This window comes from Erithacus rubecula, assembly GCF_903797595.1.
Source record: "Erithacus rubecula genome assembly, chromosome: 8".
Taxonomy (NCBI): Eukaryota; Metazoa; Chordata; class Aves; order Passeriformes; family Muscicapidae; genus Erithacus; species Erithacus rubecula.
Window position 1 is genome coordinate 30,377,167 of NC_136659.1, and position 12,873 is coordinate 30,390,039.

Consider the following 12,873-nt stretch of genomic DNA (forward strand, 5'->3'; position numbering starts at 1 on the left):
CACCAAGTCCTGAGGTTGGCAGAGTCCAGCAGCTTCCCCACAACCCTGACACACACCCTGCTGCTCAGGGGAGGAGGTGGAAGAGTCAGGAGTGAAGGAATGAAGTTGAGCCTGTGAAGATGGGATGGGTGGGAATAAGTGTTATTAGTTTTGTCATTGTTTTTTGCTACCCTACACTATATTTAATTAGCAATAAATTAAATTAATCTCAAATCTTTCCCCTTGATGGTAACTGGTGAGTAACTCCTGTTTTTGATCCATGAGGGGTTTTTTGCTGTTCTTTTCTCCCAGCCCTCTTGAAGACAGGGAGTGGCTGGGTGGGCACCTGGAGCCAGCCAGGGTCAGCTTCCCCTGTGTTTGAGTGCTCATCCTGCAGCCAGCAGCAAGGCAGGAGCAGGTGAACAGGAGAGACACACCACGCATGGAGAACTTACCTGGGTGTGACACTTACTCACTTTCCATACAGCATCAGCTTATAAAATCCAGAGGTATCTAAAACCACAGGGCAGGATGACAAGGCCAGCCTTTGATGCAGCCTCTATCCCTGGGCCAAGCTGTCTGCCCCCATAACCCTGCACACAGCCCATGCAGGGACAATGACAGCAGGTTACTGCAGAGCCACACCAGGGAGAACTGCAGAGAACTTCCTCTGTAAACTCCTCTGAGAAAAGGAGTGAACTCCCACAGCATCTTAATCACCCTGCTATGACAGAATCAAAGGAATGCCATCAATAGCTGCCAGGAGAGCATTTTAATCTCCCCAGAAATTAGATTAAAAGGTTGACCTCAGGCAAAATGACCAAACACAGGGTCTGCTGAGCTGGTGGGCACCTCCCAGACATGGCCTTAGCTGGATGTGGATTACCAGCCATGGCAGTAAGGCCAGAGGGATGAAAGCAGCTGTGGCCTCTGGATCGAGCAGACCTTAGAAATTAAAATGTGATGGCTCAACATCAACATGCTGATGCAATTCATAAAAATCTCCTTATCACAGCTGTGAGGAAAACAGTTATCATTCCCACTCACCTGTTGACAAGACAGAGTGGAGCTAGGGGAATTAACAATAATTGGAAAATGCACAAAGGATGTGGATTATGATTGTAAACCTACAACCACAGAGTTCTTTTATGCCAAGTGTTGTAGCAGTGATTTTTCCCTTGTCAGAAGCAACAGGCTTAACCCCATGGTCAATATTAATGTGAGAGGAATACACAATCTAATGAGAATTGCACTCATCCCATCCACAGGACCCTGGCAGACCAAACAAGAACCATTTCCTACTTTTCCAGTAACATCTATTCTTAAAAGCCTGAGGCAATTTTCCACTCACAGACATTGGTACCAATAAACAACACAACTTTAACTGAAATAGTTTTTGAAATTTACCCAAAAGGGAGTTTAAGATTTGATAATGGGCTCTTCAATTACTGTTTCCAGATACACCTTATAATAGTGTTTATTGAACTTGCTTCATTCAGACCAAAACAGTGATCCAAGTAAAGCTACCTCTTTTACTGCTTTAACATTTAATCACAGTTTAGAGTCACCTGGACTGTATGCATTCAACAGACAGCAAGTTCTATTGCTTACTGATGTACAGCAGGGAAATGCAATCAATTTATATACTGTCTATTAGTGTGCTTTTTAGAAGGATACTATAAATCACACCTACTGCTGTGGGCAGGGTTGTTGCATTTCTGTTCCTGCTGTTGTAGGAAAATGCTGGAAGTGAAAAAAGCACAGATGAAACTAAGAAAGAGGTAAATGAGACACTGTACAACAACAAAAATGGGAAAGCCAGACTGCATGGCACTGCCTTGGAAGAAACTGGGCTGATTTCTTTTTATAGGGTAGGTCTCTGTGCATTAGAGAACTGTGCAGCTGCACAATGTCATGCCAAAAAGCCTCATGGAATTTAACAGCTGCAGCAAAGCAGTGGGTTTAAGAAAGAAAACATCAAGTACTTCCACTCAAGGTGAGATTGTACTAAGGCAATGCAAAGGCAACAGCATCCTAACTACAGTATAAAAACCCAACTTCAGTATTAAATATTTTTCCTGCAGGGTTTCCTCACACTTCAAACATATTTAATTTCCAGTAAAATCAAAACACAAATTTAAAACTACATGGACACATCTTACAATTCTGGAAAAGAAACTTCAGTTTTAAAGCTCTTTCAGCAGGTATCTTGTATTCATCAAACTAAGTACTGTGTCACTTTAAGGCTCTAGCAGATTTATGCAGGTGTTAAGAAAGAGAACTTCAATTTATTTCAGACTACTAGGCTGAAATATTGCTTACTTGGTAACAACAGAAACACCATTCAGTAAGAAAATCTCTCACCTTCTGAAGTTCTCCATCTCAAACCATATGCTTATATGACAGATTAAAGTTTCCACACAATTTCAATTGGGAATAGGGAACATTGCTCTCCTGATTACAAAGGTCAATTTAAAGATTACCAACAACAATTATATTTCATTCTTTCCATCATGCAAGGAAAATAGTTTGAAATGTCAAGAAATATATGTAGAAATGTCTAGGTAAATCCTCTCAGTTCAGGAATTACACATATTTAAAAGATTTATGCTGTAGTATATATTCTAACATTGATCTATCTACATCTGAAAGACAGAATGTTTGAGCCCAAAATATTATTCTCCAATCATCTTCTTCACTTGGTTCTAATATTTCCTCCCATCACCATGTGTCTTGTCCTGTTTAATTGTGTTAAAATGAAGAAAAAAGGTTCCAGATCCTTCAAACAATACAGAGTCTCTAGGCAGAACAAGATTATCCAGCTTCCAGTTCCATTATTTGTTTAATCAGGGTAAAAAAAAAATACACCCATTTAGGAAGCAAGTCTGTTTGTGTAAGCAAATATCATAATATTCTACTAAAAATCAGCAAAAATAACCTTTAATATTAATCACAACAAAGTTTCAAAAAAAGTTTCTCTTTCTAGCATCTGTCCTACACTAAAATAACACCACAGCCTGATGAGGCCAGCAGGAGTTTTCCTCACAGGAATAACAGGGCTAACCAAGTTGCCATTAATGAAAAATGATATTTAAGCTTGCCTTCAAACAGTTTGGCCAATGTGCAGACAGCCTTAAAAAGAACATAATGCTGATTTAGAGGGCCTTCACCTTTATCTAAATCAGAGGGACAGACATAAAGAGACAAACAACTTTAATTCAAAGAACTTGTGTCCCTGTGCCTCTGGACAGACCCGAGCACGCTCGACTGCAAACAGCAGTGGAAGAAAAAGAATGGATTAATTTGAAGATAGTGGACTTCAGGGATCCTGACTAATAAAACAGTTTTTCTTTTCAGAAACATGGTAGAAATGAATCAGACTACTGCAGTTCCACAGGAATAATGAACAGCTCTCCTGAAAAGATCTGAATATGCAACAGTTAAAATTTTATGAAGGCACTGGGAGCATCACTCTGGAGACTGGCTCCCCCTCATCCCTTCTTTTCTTAACCATGGCTCCATCACCTTCCAAGTTAATTTCACAGGTTTCTAGCTATTGCAGCAATAACACTACTCTAAAATCAGGACTTCAGGAAATTGTTCCTTAAACAAAGATTAATATACAATAGAGCAAAATATTCTAACCAGGAATACTCATGGGGGTGGATTTATTTTGTGTATATTATTCAAGGAGTCTCATCACAAGAAGCAAAATTGAAACCAAGGATCAACAAAGAGGAACAATGGAAAACTGAAAAAGAAATATCCTTAGCATTTTTAATAGAGAATTTCAGAATTAACTGAACACTTTATGGTTTTTTAAATTGTTTTTTTTTTAATTCTGCAGAGAATTAATGCAAAATTTTCCAAACACAAAATAATAGAGGAGAACAAATTTTATTATTGCTATCAGTAGTTTTTAGAGTGTTGCCTAGAAACCCAGATTCAAATCAAAGAGCAGCATGGCAAACACTAAGGAAATAAGGAAAAAAACCACAAAAAATGCCCAAAGCAGAAAACTCTGAAAACCCCAAGAAACATGACCAATGAAATAAAATAAACCTCCAGGTTTTTTTCACCTTATTAAACTGAACTTGAGTTTTTAACAATTCAGTGATCTAAGGGAAGGAGTTAGTATTCAGTCTTGATGGAAAATACACATGAAATTCCATTGTCTCTTGATTTTTTGGATTGTTTTGTTTGTGTTCACGTGACAAAAGCAATGAATAAAAATGTGTTTGATGTACAAGATCTCATCATGCATCATGAAAACAATAAATAACTCGAATCCTTACTATTATCATATGAATGGTTTGTGTTAATCCCTGTTCTAAACTGGTTCTTTTGTAAATGGAGCTCTGATCTAGCCCAAAGCTCTGGCCCAGGAAATGCAGGAAGAGATTTGAAGCAGGTCCAAGCAGGATGAGCTTGCCCAAAGCTGCCAAAAGGCTTCACTTTTTCTTCCTCTCTTTATTCAGATTGATCAAACCTATTCTTGTTTACAAGACACAGACAGACACATGCTGACTTACCAGTGGCATGCACTCCTGGAGAAGTGAAGACCTACACTTAGAAAATTATTGGGAATTCTAGCAAACGCAAAATCCCTAGAAAATAAAATTTTCACCATCCCATGACATGATGGCATAAACCTTTTGAGTGTTCCAACAATCATTTAGCCAGGAGCCTGCGGTGTTTACAGAATTTCAGAGGGGGAGCAGGTTTTGCCTTAGACTAGATCCAAGTTATCCAAGGTCTGGACAATGTTTCTGCACCAGGGAGTGTTTTTGTGCTATTCTGAAGGCAGTTTAGTGGTGGCTCATACCTGGAGAACTGCTCCTGCAGCCCCCGCATCTGAGCCCGGCTGCGCTCCGACTCCAGCGTCACCTCCCGCAGCCGCTTCTCACTCTCCAGCCTCAAATGCCTCTCTTCCTCCAGCTCATGGATCAGCTTCTCACGCTGGAACCACAGAAAAGCAATGAGATTTAATTTGGGGAAAACCATAAAAACATCACAATATTCACCCTACTAATTCAGTGCCATCATTTTTGTGCAGCAGTGTTACAGGGGGAAGAGCTTTTTCAGAATATCCCATCACACTGAGCTACCCTTCCTCAGCTCGCTCATGGATACCAGCATATTGAAAAACAAACACCCAGCCTCTCCTTCAAAGTGCTTTTCCTTCACCTCCATTCAAAATAAATATAAAAACTATATTTGAGACCTGTGACCCATCTTGCTAGAATGCAGACATGGGAAGCATGAAACAAATCAAGAGGTCGACTTGTCATCCATCCCTGAATGCTTCAACCTCACAAGGAGGAAAAGAAACTGATTCTGCAGCCACTGGTTTTCTTGTTTTGGCTGAGAGGAGAAGCACTATCAGTAGAACAGGGTTTATTTGAATTTATTTTGTGAAATGCTATGATAGTGAATGTGTTTTGAAAACAAGTACAAATCAAACTAATATGAGATAAAAGTTCATTAATATTACTAACAGCTCTCAAAGGCAAGTAAGATATAGGTTTTGCTAATTCTTAAAACAAATGACCCAAAACTCCAACACAAAACATATAGCACTACCTGGATGAATCTACATATGTTATGGCCCAACTCTTCATATAAACATCATATAAAGGATACCTTAAAGATTTTAAAATTCTATTTCAACAATGGCTAAATATAATTTAAGAGGAGCAGAAAAATTAACCTAAAAGTCATTAAAAATGTTATTGCAATTAAGAGAATGTTTTTACAGCTTCTTCCATGTGACTCAAACGGAAATGAAATTAAATTAAATTTTATCACAGTGAATTTAAATGAGAAAAAGAAATCAATAAAATCCCCAAGGATTTTATGTGGCACTACATTATTCTGTGTCAGTGATGGGGTTCCCATGCCTAGGAACAGGTTAGGTCATGGTAAAGCAACAGTGGGTTCCCCACCCATCTGCTTTGTGCCCGTGGTGCAGGGAGATTTGCAGCCTGCCAGACAGCCTGATGTAATTCCATGTCTGACCTAAATTATCATGACATACCTGCAAAAATGTATATAAAAATTATCCATACAGTTTCATTAGTAAATAACAAAGGTGTCTTAGAGATAAGCCATTAAATGGGGGAGACAGGCTATTTGTACAAATCTCACAGCTATAAATCTTACTGGATAATAATTTACAATTGCAGTAACCAGGGGACCAAAAATATGAACATTGCCAAGTGGAAAACGGATCTTAAAGACAGTGATAAATAAGCAGATGCCACAAAGGGAGGCTGGAAAGGTTTAAATGAAATATCTATATGCTTGTGAAAAAATAGGAGGAATTACTCAGAGAACAGAGGGGTTCTGTCCGGTTGGCCAAATGTAATACCTGGAAAATGGAAAACTACACAACCAAAAATAAATTACTGGCAACTAAATACATTGTTCTAACTAAATTATCGAATCACTGTCCTTAGTGCTACATAGCCCTGTTCTGCCAGCTGCTGAGTAATCCTCATTTTCTGCCACAGGAGGAAGGGCAGAGAGTTCAGCACCAGGCAGAAGATAGACAGCAACTGGCTGGCAGAGGATAACTCAGGTCAATGAAATGGGAAGAATATTCACAGCAGTCAGTATTGCTCCAGCTTAGATCCCATCAATGCCAACTTCAAAATGATCCTGCTCCAGGAACTCTTGCTGAATGCTGTCAGCATCTTCTCTTGTAGGGAAGTTTCACTGCTGCTAAAGGAACATCTAGGACCTCCCGAGTCAGGGGGCAACAAAGAAAATGACATAAAAGAAATATATAACTACCATCTAGGACTTAAGAAAAGCTTTCAGAAGATACTGGATTCTACAGAAACTGGGCTTAAAACAAAATATGTAGCTCAGGAACTGACAAGCCACCTTGGAGGAAACTTAGGTGCAGCTATGAACACCTGAGTGGCCAAGCTGACCCAAGGCTGTGCCTGAACTACCTGACACAGTAAAGATTAACTAAAACAATGGACTGCAAACCAGAGACCCAGCCATGCCTCCAAGGCCCATTCAGCATCACAACAGCCACAGTGATCTTATTCTGATACAGCAACTATCTCTGCACGTCTGCTATGCTGACCATGCTCTGGTCTGCAAATAAATCTTCCTACATTATGTGCAAAGACAGATCTCCATGGGTAGGATAGACAAAAAGAGACACTCTAAAAGCAGATGAGGGTCCTGTTCTCCATCTCACTGCCAAGGTGCTCTGCAGGGTGCTCCCAGCTCCACTGCCTGTCCTGCAGGATAGGAATTACCCTAAGAAAAGTACTCTTAAACAAGTAACAAAAGTACATTACAAGAACAATGATATTCCAGGAAAGAAATCCCTAAATATTAGGAACTTCTAGAATGAGATAAATGTCCATTTCCAATTCAGCACCCTCATAGGTAAAAATTACAAGACATTATCAGTTATATGAGCATGTACTGTTATTGTACAAACTCCTCCTCCTTTCAGGTTTAGGGATGAACAACAAACCATTCACAAGGCAACAAGACCAGAAAGAGCAGCACTGACCTATGGCCCTAAAATTCTGGTTCTCTTCCCAGCTCCCAAAACCTCCTGTGTGAATGGGGCCAAGACTTGCCCACAGGACAGCTGCACAGCAACAACACCATCAGCCTCACTGCCAGGATTCTTCACAAGAATTTATTGGCAACCTTGCAGCACTTCTGCCATTTCTTGCAGGCAGAAAGCAGATCTGCTTTCATCCAGATCACAGACAATAAATACTGTGAAGTGGGGAGAAAAAGGTGTAAGAGACCACCCACTTGGGAAGTTTTCAGTCTGCAGGAAACGAAATACTCAAGTATACTACACACAGAAAGTAGCTCCCAGCAGTAGTGACCTTATCCACCAGAAAAGAGAATTAGATTTTTATTCAAACCCAGAAAATCCATAATGAAGTGTCAGAAGAGAGAAGTGAGCCTAATGTACAGAAAGGCCAGGATTAAATGGAGATTTTTTTAGATTTTTTTGTTTCCTGGAAGAAGAAAACAGATCCCTGAACTTTGCAGGAATTTTGTGCTGACTTAATGCACTTTATAAACTCCTCTGTGCTAACCCCACTTTATTCCTGTGCAAAAAAAAAAATTAAAGTGCATGAGAAGAAATAAACAAAACTGGTTAAAGGTTTTATAGTGAACATAAGCTTAATACAAAGTATATAGAATGAGCTTGCTATGTGAACAAAAGGTTGAATAAAAAAAGTATCATGTAAAATGCTTCAGTTATTTTAATGAGAAAAATCATTGCCATATTCCAATGAAGTTATGTATTCCCACTTGCCAATTCCTCTTTAATTGCAGATTCTTCTCTCCACAAGTTCTGCTCAAACTATTTTTCCCTGCTTCCTCTCCTTGCCTTCTGCAGCACAGCTGTACCCTTCCCTTCTTAGAAGCATAACCTTTACTTGATTCTTGCTTCCCCTTTTCAGCCTCCCCAGAGAGCCTGACTTTCATCACATCACCCAGTCAAATTCCTGATAACTTTCCAAACAGACAAAAAATTCATGTGAGCAAACTAGAGTGAAAGACAGTGTTAGCAAACTCTAGTGATACTTTTGTGCAAGTACCGGAATATTTTAACACGGAACAAAGTTTCACAGGTTGCTCATTATGCTCCTGAGCCACTTCAGCACTTTAGCAAGCTCCTTTTTGTGTAGCTGTAGAAATGTTCGTGTCAAAATGTTTCATTCCTCACCCAGGCAGGGACATATACCACACGTTAAGTCATCTCCTAAAAGTTAAGGAATGGATCCAATCTGAGCTGCTCACGATGAAAACAAAACACAGGAGAAGGATTTATAACTAGATTGGAAGTAACTCGTGTGTTTGACAGGAAAATGTGATTTGTTCCTCAGCAGTCCATGAAGAGACCAAGAGACACCATTTATTCTCAGAGTTACTGGTTCATAGCTGTGCTCTAGGTCTAAGGACCTAAGGACTCCTTTGCTCTGAGCAGCCTGGCACCAGCACACAGAGGGAACTGTGGCATGGCAAGGCTTGGCATGGGAATGATGATGTGTTACCTCTTTTTCATTCCTGGGCTATTTCACTGTTAACTTTAAATCTAGACATGGGTGACACTAAAGCCTTTCAAGTCAGGGAGTTGGAGTTTTACCTCCTTTACCTGTTCCTGCTGGTAAAATCATCAGCTGTCTCATCAGAATGGCAGGACCAACTTCATGAAAATACTTCTCAGAGAAGTACTCAGTGTTTCTCCTCATGAGGGTCAAGCATTTCAGTAACTCAAGCTGATTTCTCATTCCAAAATTCTCTATCTCCCTGCCTTTATGCTGGTGTAGGAACTTTTTTGCAATTTTTTGTCCCCCAGGTCTTCCTGAGGATGGAGAGAAGGAGCAAAGCTGACCCAAGGCTGAGGTCAGACTATATCAGAGCAATTTTCTTTTCTAACTTGTTAATTTATGTTTCACATTAAAAATTATGCCATCATAATCAATAATTTTATTTTTATGTTAAAGAAAAATGTGGCCATACATCAAGATTTAAAACTAAAGATGAGTGCAAGTGAAAAATTAGAGGTGTGGGGTACACACACACACACACACCATGCAGGCTGTAAGGGGCACTGCTATCCATCAGGGACAGCCCAACACTTACCAGGACCTGCTCCCTCCTTCTGTTTAGCTTATCCTTGGGTCTTATGAAAAGCAACTCTTCAGATCAGCAAGATGTAACCTGACTGATTAGTTCAAATACCAAAAATGTCCTAAGAGGGGCACACAGGCAATCTCATCATTAAGGTTATGTTATGAATAGGGGAAAGAGCTACTGATTAAGTAGAAATAAGAATCCTCTAGTCTTGAATTTGTTCTCTGCTTCCCCTGTGCATCATAAGAAAGGGTTTACTATGGTGCTGCTAATTATGCAAACATGGGACTAATATTTTGTCAAAAAACGTCTACATGAGAATATTTAGCACAGACTTAATTTTACCCAAAATCAGGCTAATAACCTTCACATTAAAATTTTAACAACTACTTTAAAGCATTTGCTAAAGAGGGTCACAATTTCTGTGTAATTAATATTGATTTCAAATAGATACTTTCCAATGAATTTAAATGATGGCAAGAAAAGATTAAAATATTTTTTGGTTTAGAGTTTGAAGTACCATTAAGTCATTGCTAACCCAAACTGAGTCTTTATGTATTTATTTTTAATACATTTTCTAATGCTGTGCCTCTGATACCTTGCCATAAAAGTCATTATTTAACAGATTCATAGCTTGGTTTACAACACAACATCCCACGAGCCAGAGAGAATTCAGCCACTGAACAGACAACAATGACAACTGAATGAAGCAAACAAATAGCAGCTACTAGAAGCACACTAAAATTAGGTTTTCTAGCAAGTCAATGCCCAATACTGTTATGAATGAATATACACACATTCAAAGTATTCAAGCCCACTATTTTATCACCATTGTATGCCCTTTTGAAAGACTGCTGCAGGCAGGAGCCACAGAACAGCCTGGGACAAGAGATGAGAGAAGGATGATGAAGCAGTTCCATTTTTCAATAATTAATTGTGAAATATTAATTGAAATAGAAACTGGTATTTGCAACTTGCTCTCCAAGTTGGTTTAACAAAGTAACTCATTCTTTCTAATGCAATAAATATTTAATTCTCCCAACAAAATGCCTGGTGATCAAAAATGATTTGTTCAAGTGTCACAGAACACACCTGAGCCCAGCTGCTCACAGCCCAAGCAGTTGGGCAAAGGGGAGGACAAGTGTTCTCTGTGTTACAGGTATTTTTTGAGAGTTGGTGTTTGGGCCTTGCAAATCAAACAGATCAGGGAGTCCAAGGTGGTTTGCACTCATGTCTCTTACACAGAATGTGGGTGGAATCTCTTGGTGAGGTTTTCACCTCTCTCCAGAGGCAGGTGAACTTGCTTGTCCCCCTCCTGCCAAACCCAGTCCCCTCCCCCCAAACTCCTCATGTGCAGCCTGGTCCCAAATCCAGCACACAGGATAGTACATCCTCTATCTGAACCTATTTCACTCACAAATGACAGGAAAGAAATGTGATTAAAAACCAGAGAGCATACATCATTTTTTATTTCACCATGAATTGCACTGGGTACTGTATTTTTGTTCAAATTAAAATGAGTCAAACTTCAGTGTCCTTTGTTTGCTACTCATCGATCCCTGTTAAACCAAATGTTTCTCATTCTGTAATCAATACTCCTCTGCAAAAATAAACCCAGGCACTGACAAACAACTTTGCAGAACATTGCAGCATTCTTTGTAGTGGACTTAGTCAGCATGAACAACATTCCCCCAAAGAATGGGGAGAGAAGAAGTGCACTGCTCATTGTGCTTATTACAATTTTTACAGGCTGCTTTACAGCTGAATCATTTGTGTGAAGAAAGATTTATTAAATTAATCAGCTATTGAAAGCAGGGCTTTCCAACAGTGACAGTTAATATGCTTTTGTCCCTGGTACCTTTTCCAGCTACACTGGGAGTACTGACAAATAGACTTAAACACCCAAAGCCTTCCCAGGGATGAAGCTACAGGTGCATTTAAAGCACAGTGAAGCACTGAAGCAAAAACTGCAATAACATAAACACTTGGAAGGTTCATGGAGGGAGAGGTAGCTTTATTTCCATGTCTCTTCAAAATAATAAAGTTAATGATGAGGTGTGGCTGTTTTGCAATCAAAACAAATTTTTTTCATTTCACCTTTCACCTGACAGACTGGTATTACAGAGACCAAGGAAGAAATTTCCTTGGTTTATATTAAGCCTCTACTTTTGTCCCCAATTATTTTATGATGTAACCATTTTCTTTAAACTTATTCCTGCTACAGCTTTGCAACAGTAAGATATAAATAGTATAAAAAGCAGTATCCTAATTTTAGGCTGGTATTTTCTAGCTTTTTCATACCAGTAAGAAAAAATGATGGTTCTTGAGAACAGCATTTTCCTCCCAAAATGACAGGCTGCCCAAAAAAACCAGAGGAAAATCTACCTGACACTAAATAATTTGGTTTAGAATTTTCTAAAAATGCCTTGAAACCAGTTAAAATTAAATAATTTGAAGCAAATCATTCATTTTCCACTATGAAATTTCTATATGCTAGTACATCTGTCTCTTTGGCTTTATCTCAGATGAGCACACGTATCCCATGACTTTCAGATGTAAACCTCAAGCTTGTCTTGCCTCTGAGATGAATAACAAAATAGGAAATTATTATTATTACTAACATTATTATTATTATTATTATTATTATTATTATTATTGATATTTGGTGACAGTAATTTACACACTTCATATTGTTGGGTGATAACGTTGCTCCAGAGCAATTCAAGGAAATTAGAAACTGTTTCTTGGTGTAGTTACTCCTTCTGAACAAAATAAGATGCTAGCTTTCATTGTGCACTAGCTCAAAATTGCCACCATGTGGAAGGACAGCAACTTAATTTAGCATTATTTATACTGCTTTGATATGGTTTTAATTGCATCTGTGAGACAGAATAACTGCTGTGCTGAAGCTCCTTTATCATTGCAAGCCTACAATTAATCTGAATTAGGTAGGCTATTACACCAGCACTACTGTATATATATAGCTGGAGTTGTGATAACATTTATTTTACAAGGGAAAAAAATAAAATAACTCATAAAACCTTTTGGCTTAGAGCTGGATAGTGAGCACAATGTGTGCCCATCCCCTCCAGGAGCTGTGCTGAGCAGCCAGTGCTCCAAAAGGCAACTCTGACTGCTCTTTATTTCTGTGAAATACCCAATGACAGGCCACAAAAAAATCACAGTCACCTTGGGAAAAGAAATTAAATAGCAAAAAATCCCCCTCACAGTCCTCCAGAAATGAAGAGGCTGAGGTGA

General features: G+C 39.0%; 1 protein-coding gene across 9 annotated transcripts in view; it reads right to left on the reverse strand.

Moving 5' to 3' along the window:
* The window catches only part of NCKAP5 (NCK associated protein 5), a 364,594-nt gene that overhangs the window by 161,885 nt on the left and 189,836 nt on the right, over positions 1 to 12,873 (reverse strand). For all 9 annotated transcript variants that reach the window (XR_013774902.1, XM_079311233.1, XM_079311234.1 and 6 more), the window contains one exon: positions 4,805 to 4,938. Coding sequence is in view for 8 of the 9 variants with exons in the window: in XM_079311233.1 (XP_079167359.1) it covers positions 4,805 to 4,938 (134 nt within the window). In the remaining variant the exon portion in view is untranslated. The remainder of the gene's footprint in view (positions 1 to 4,804; positions 4,939 to 12,873) is intronic.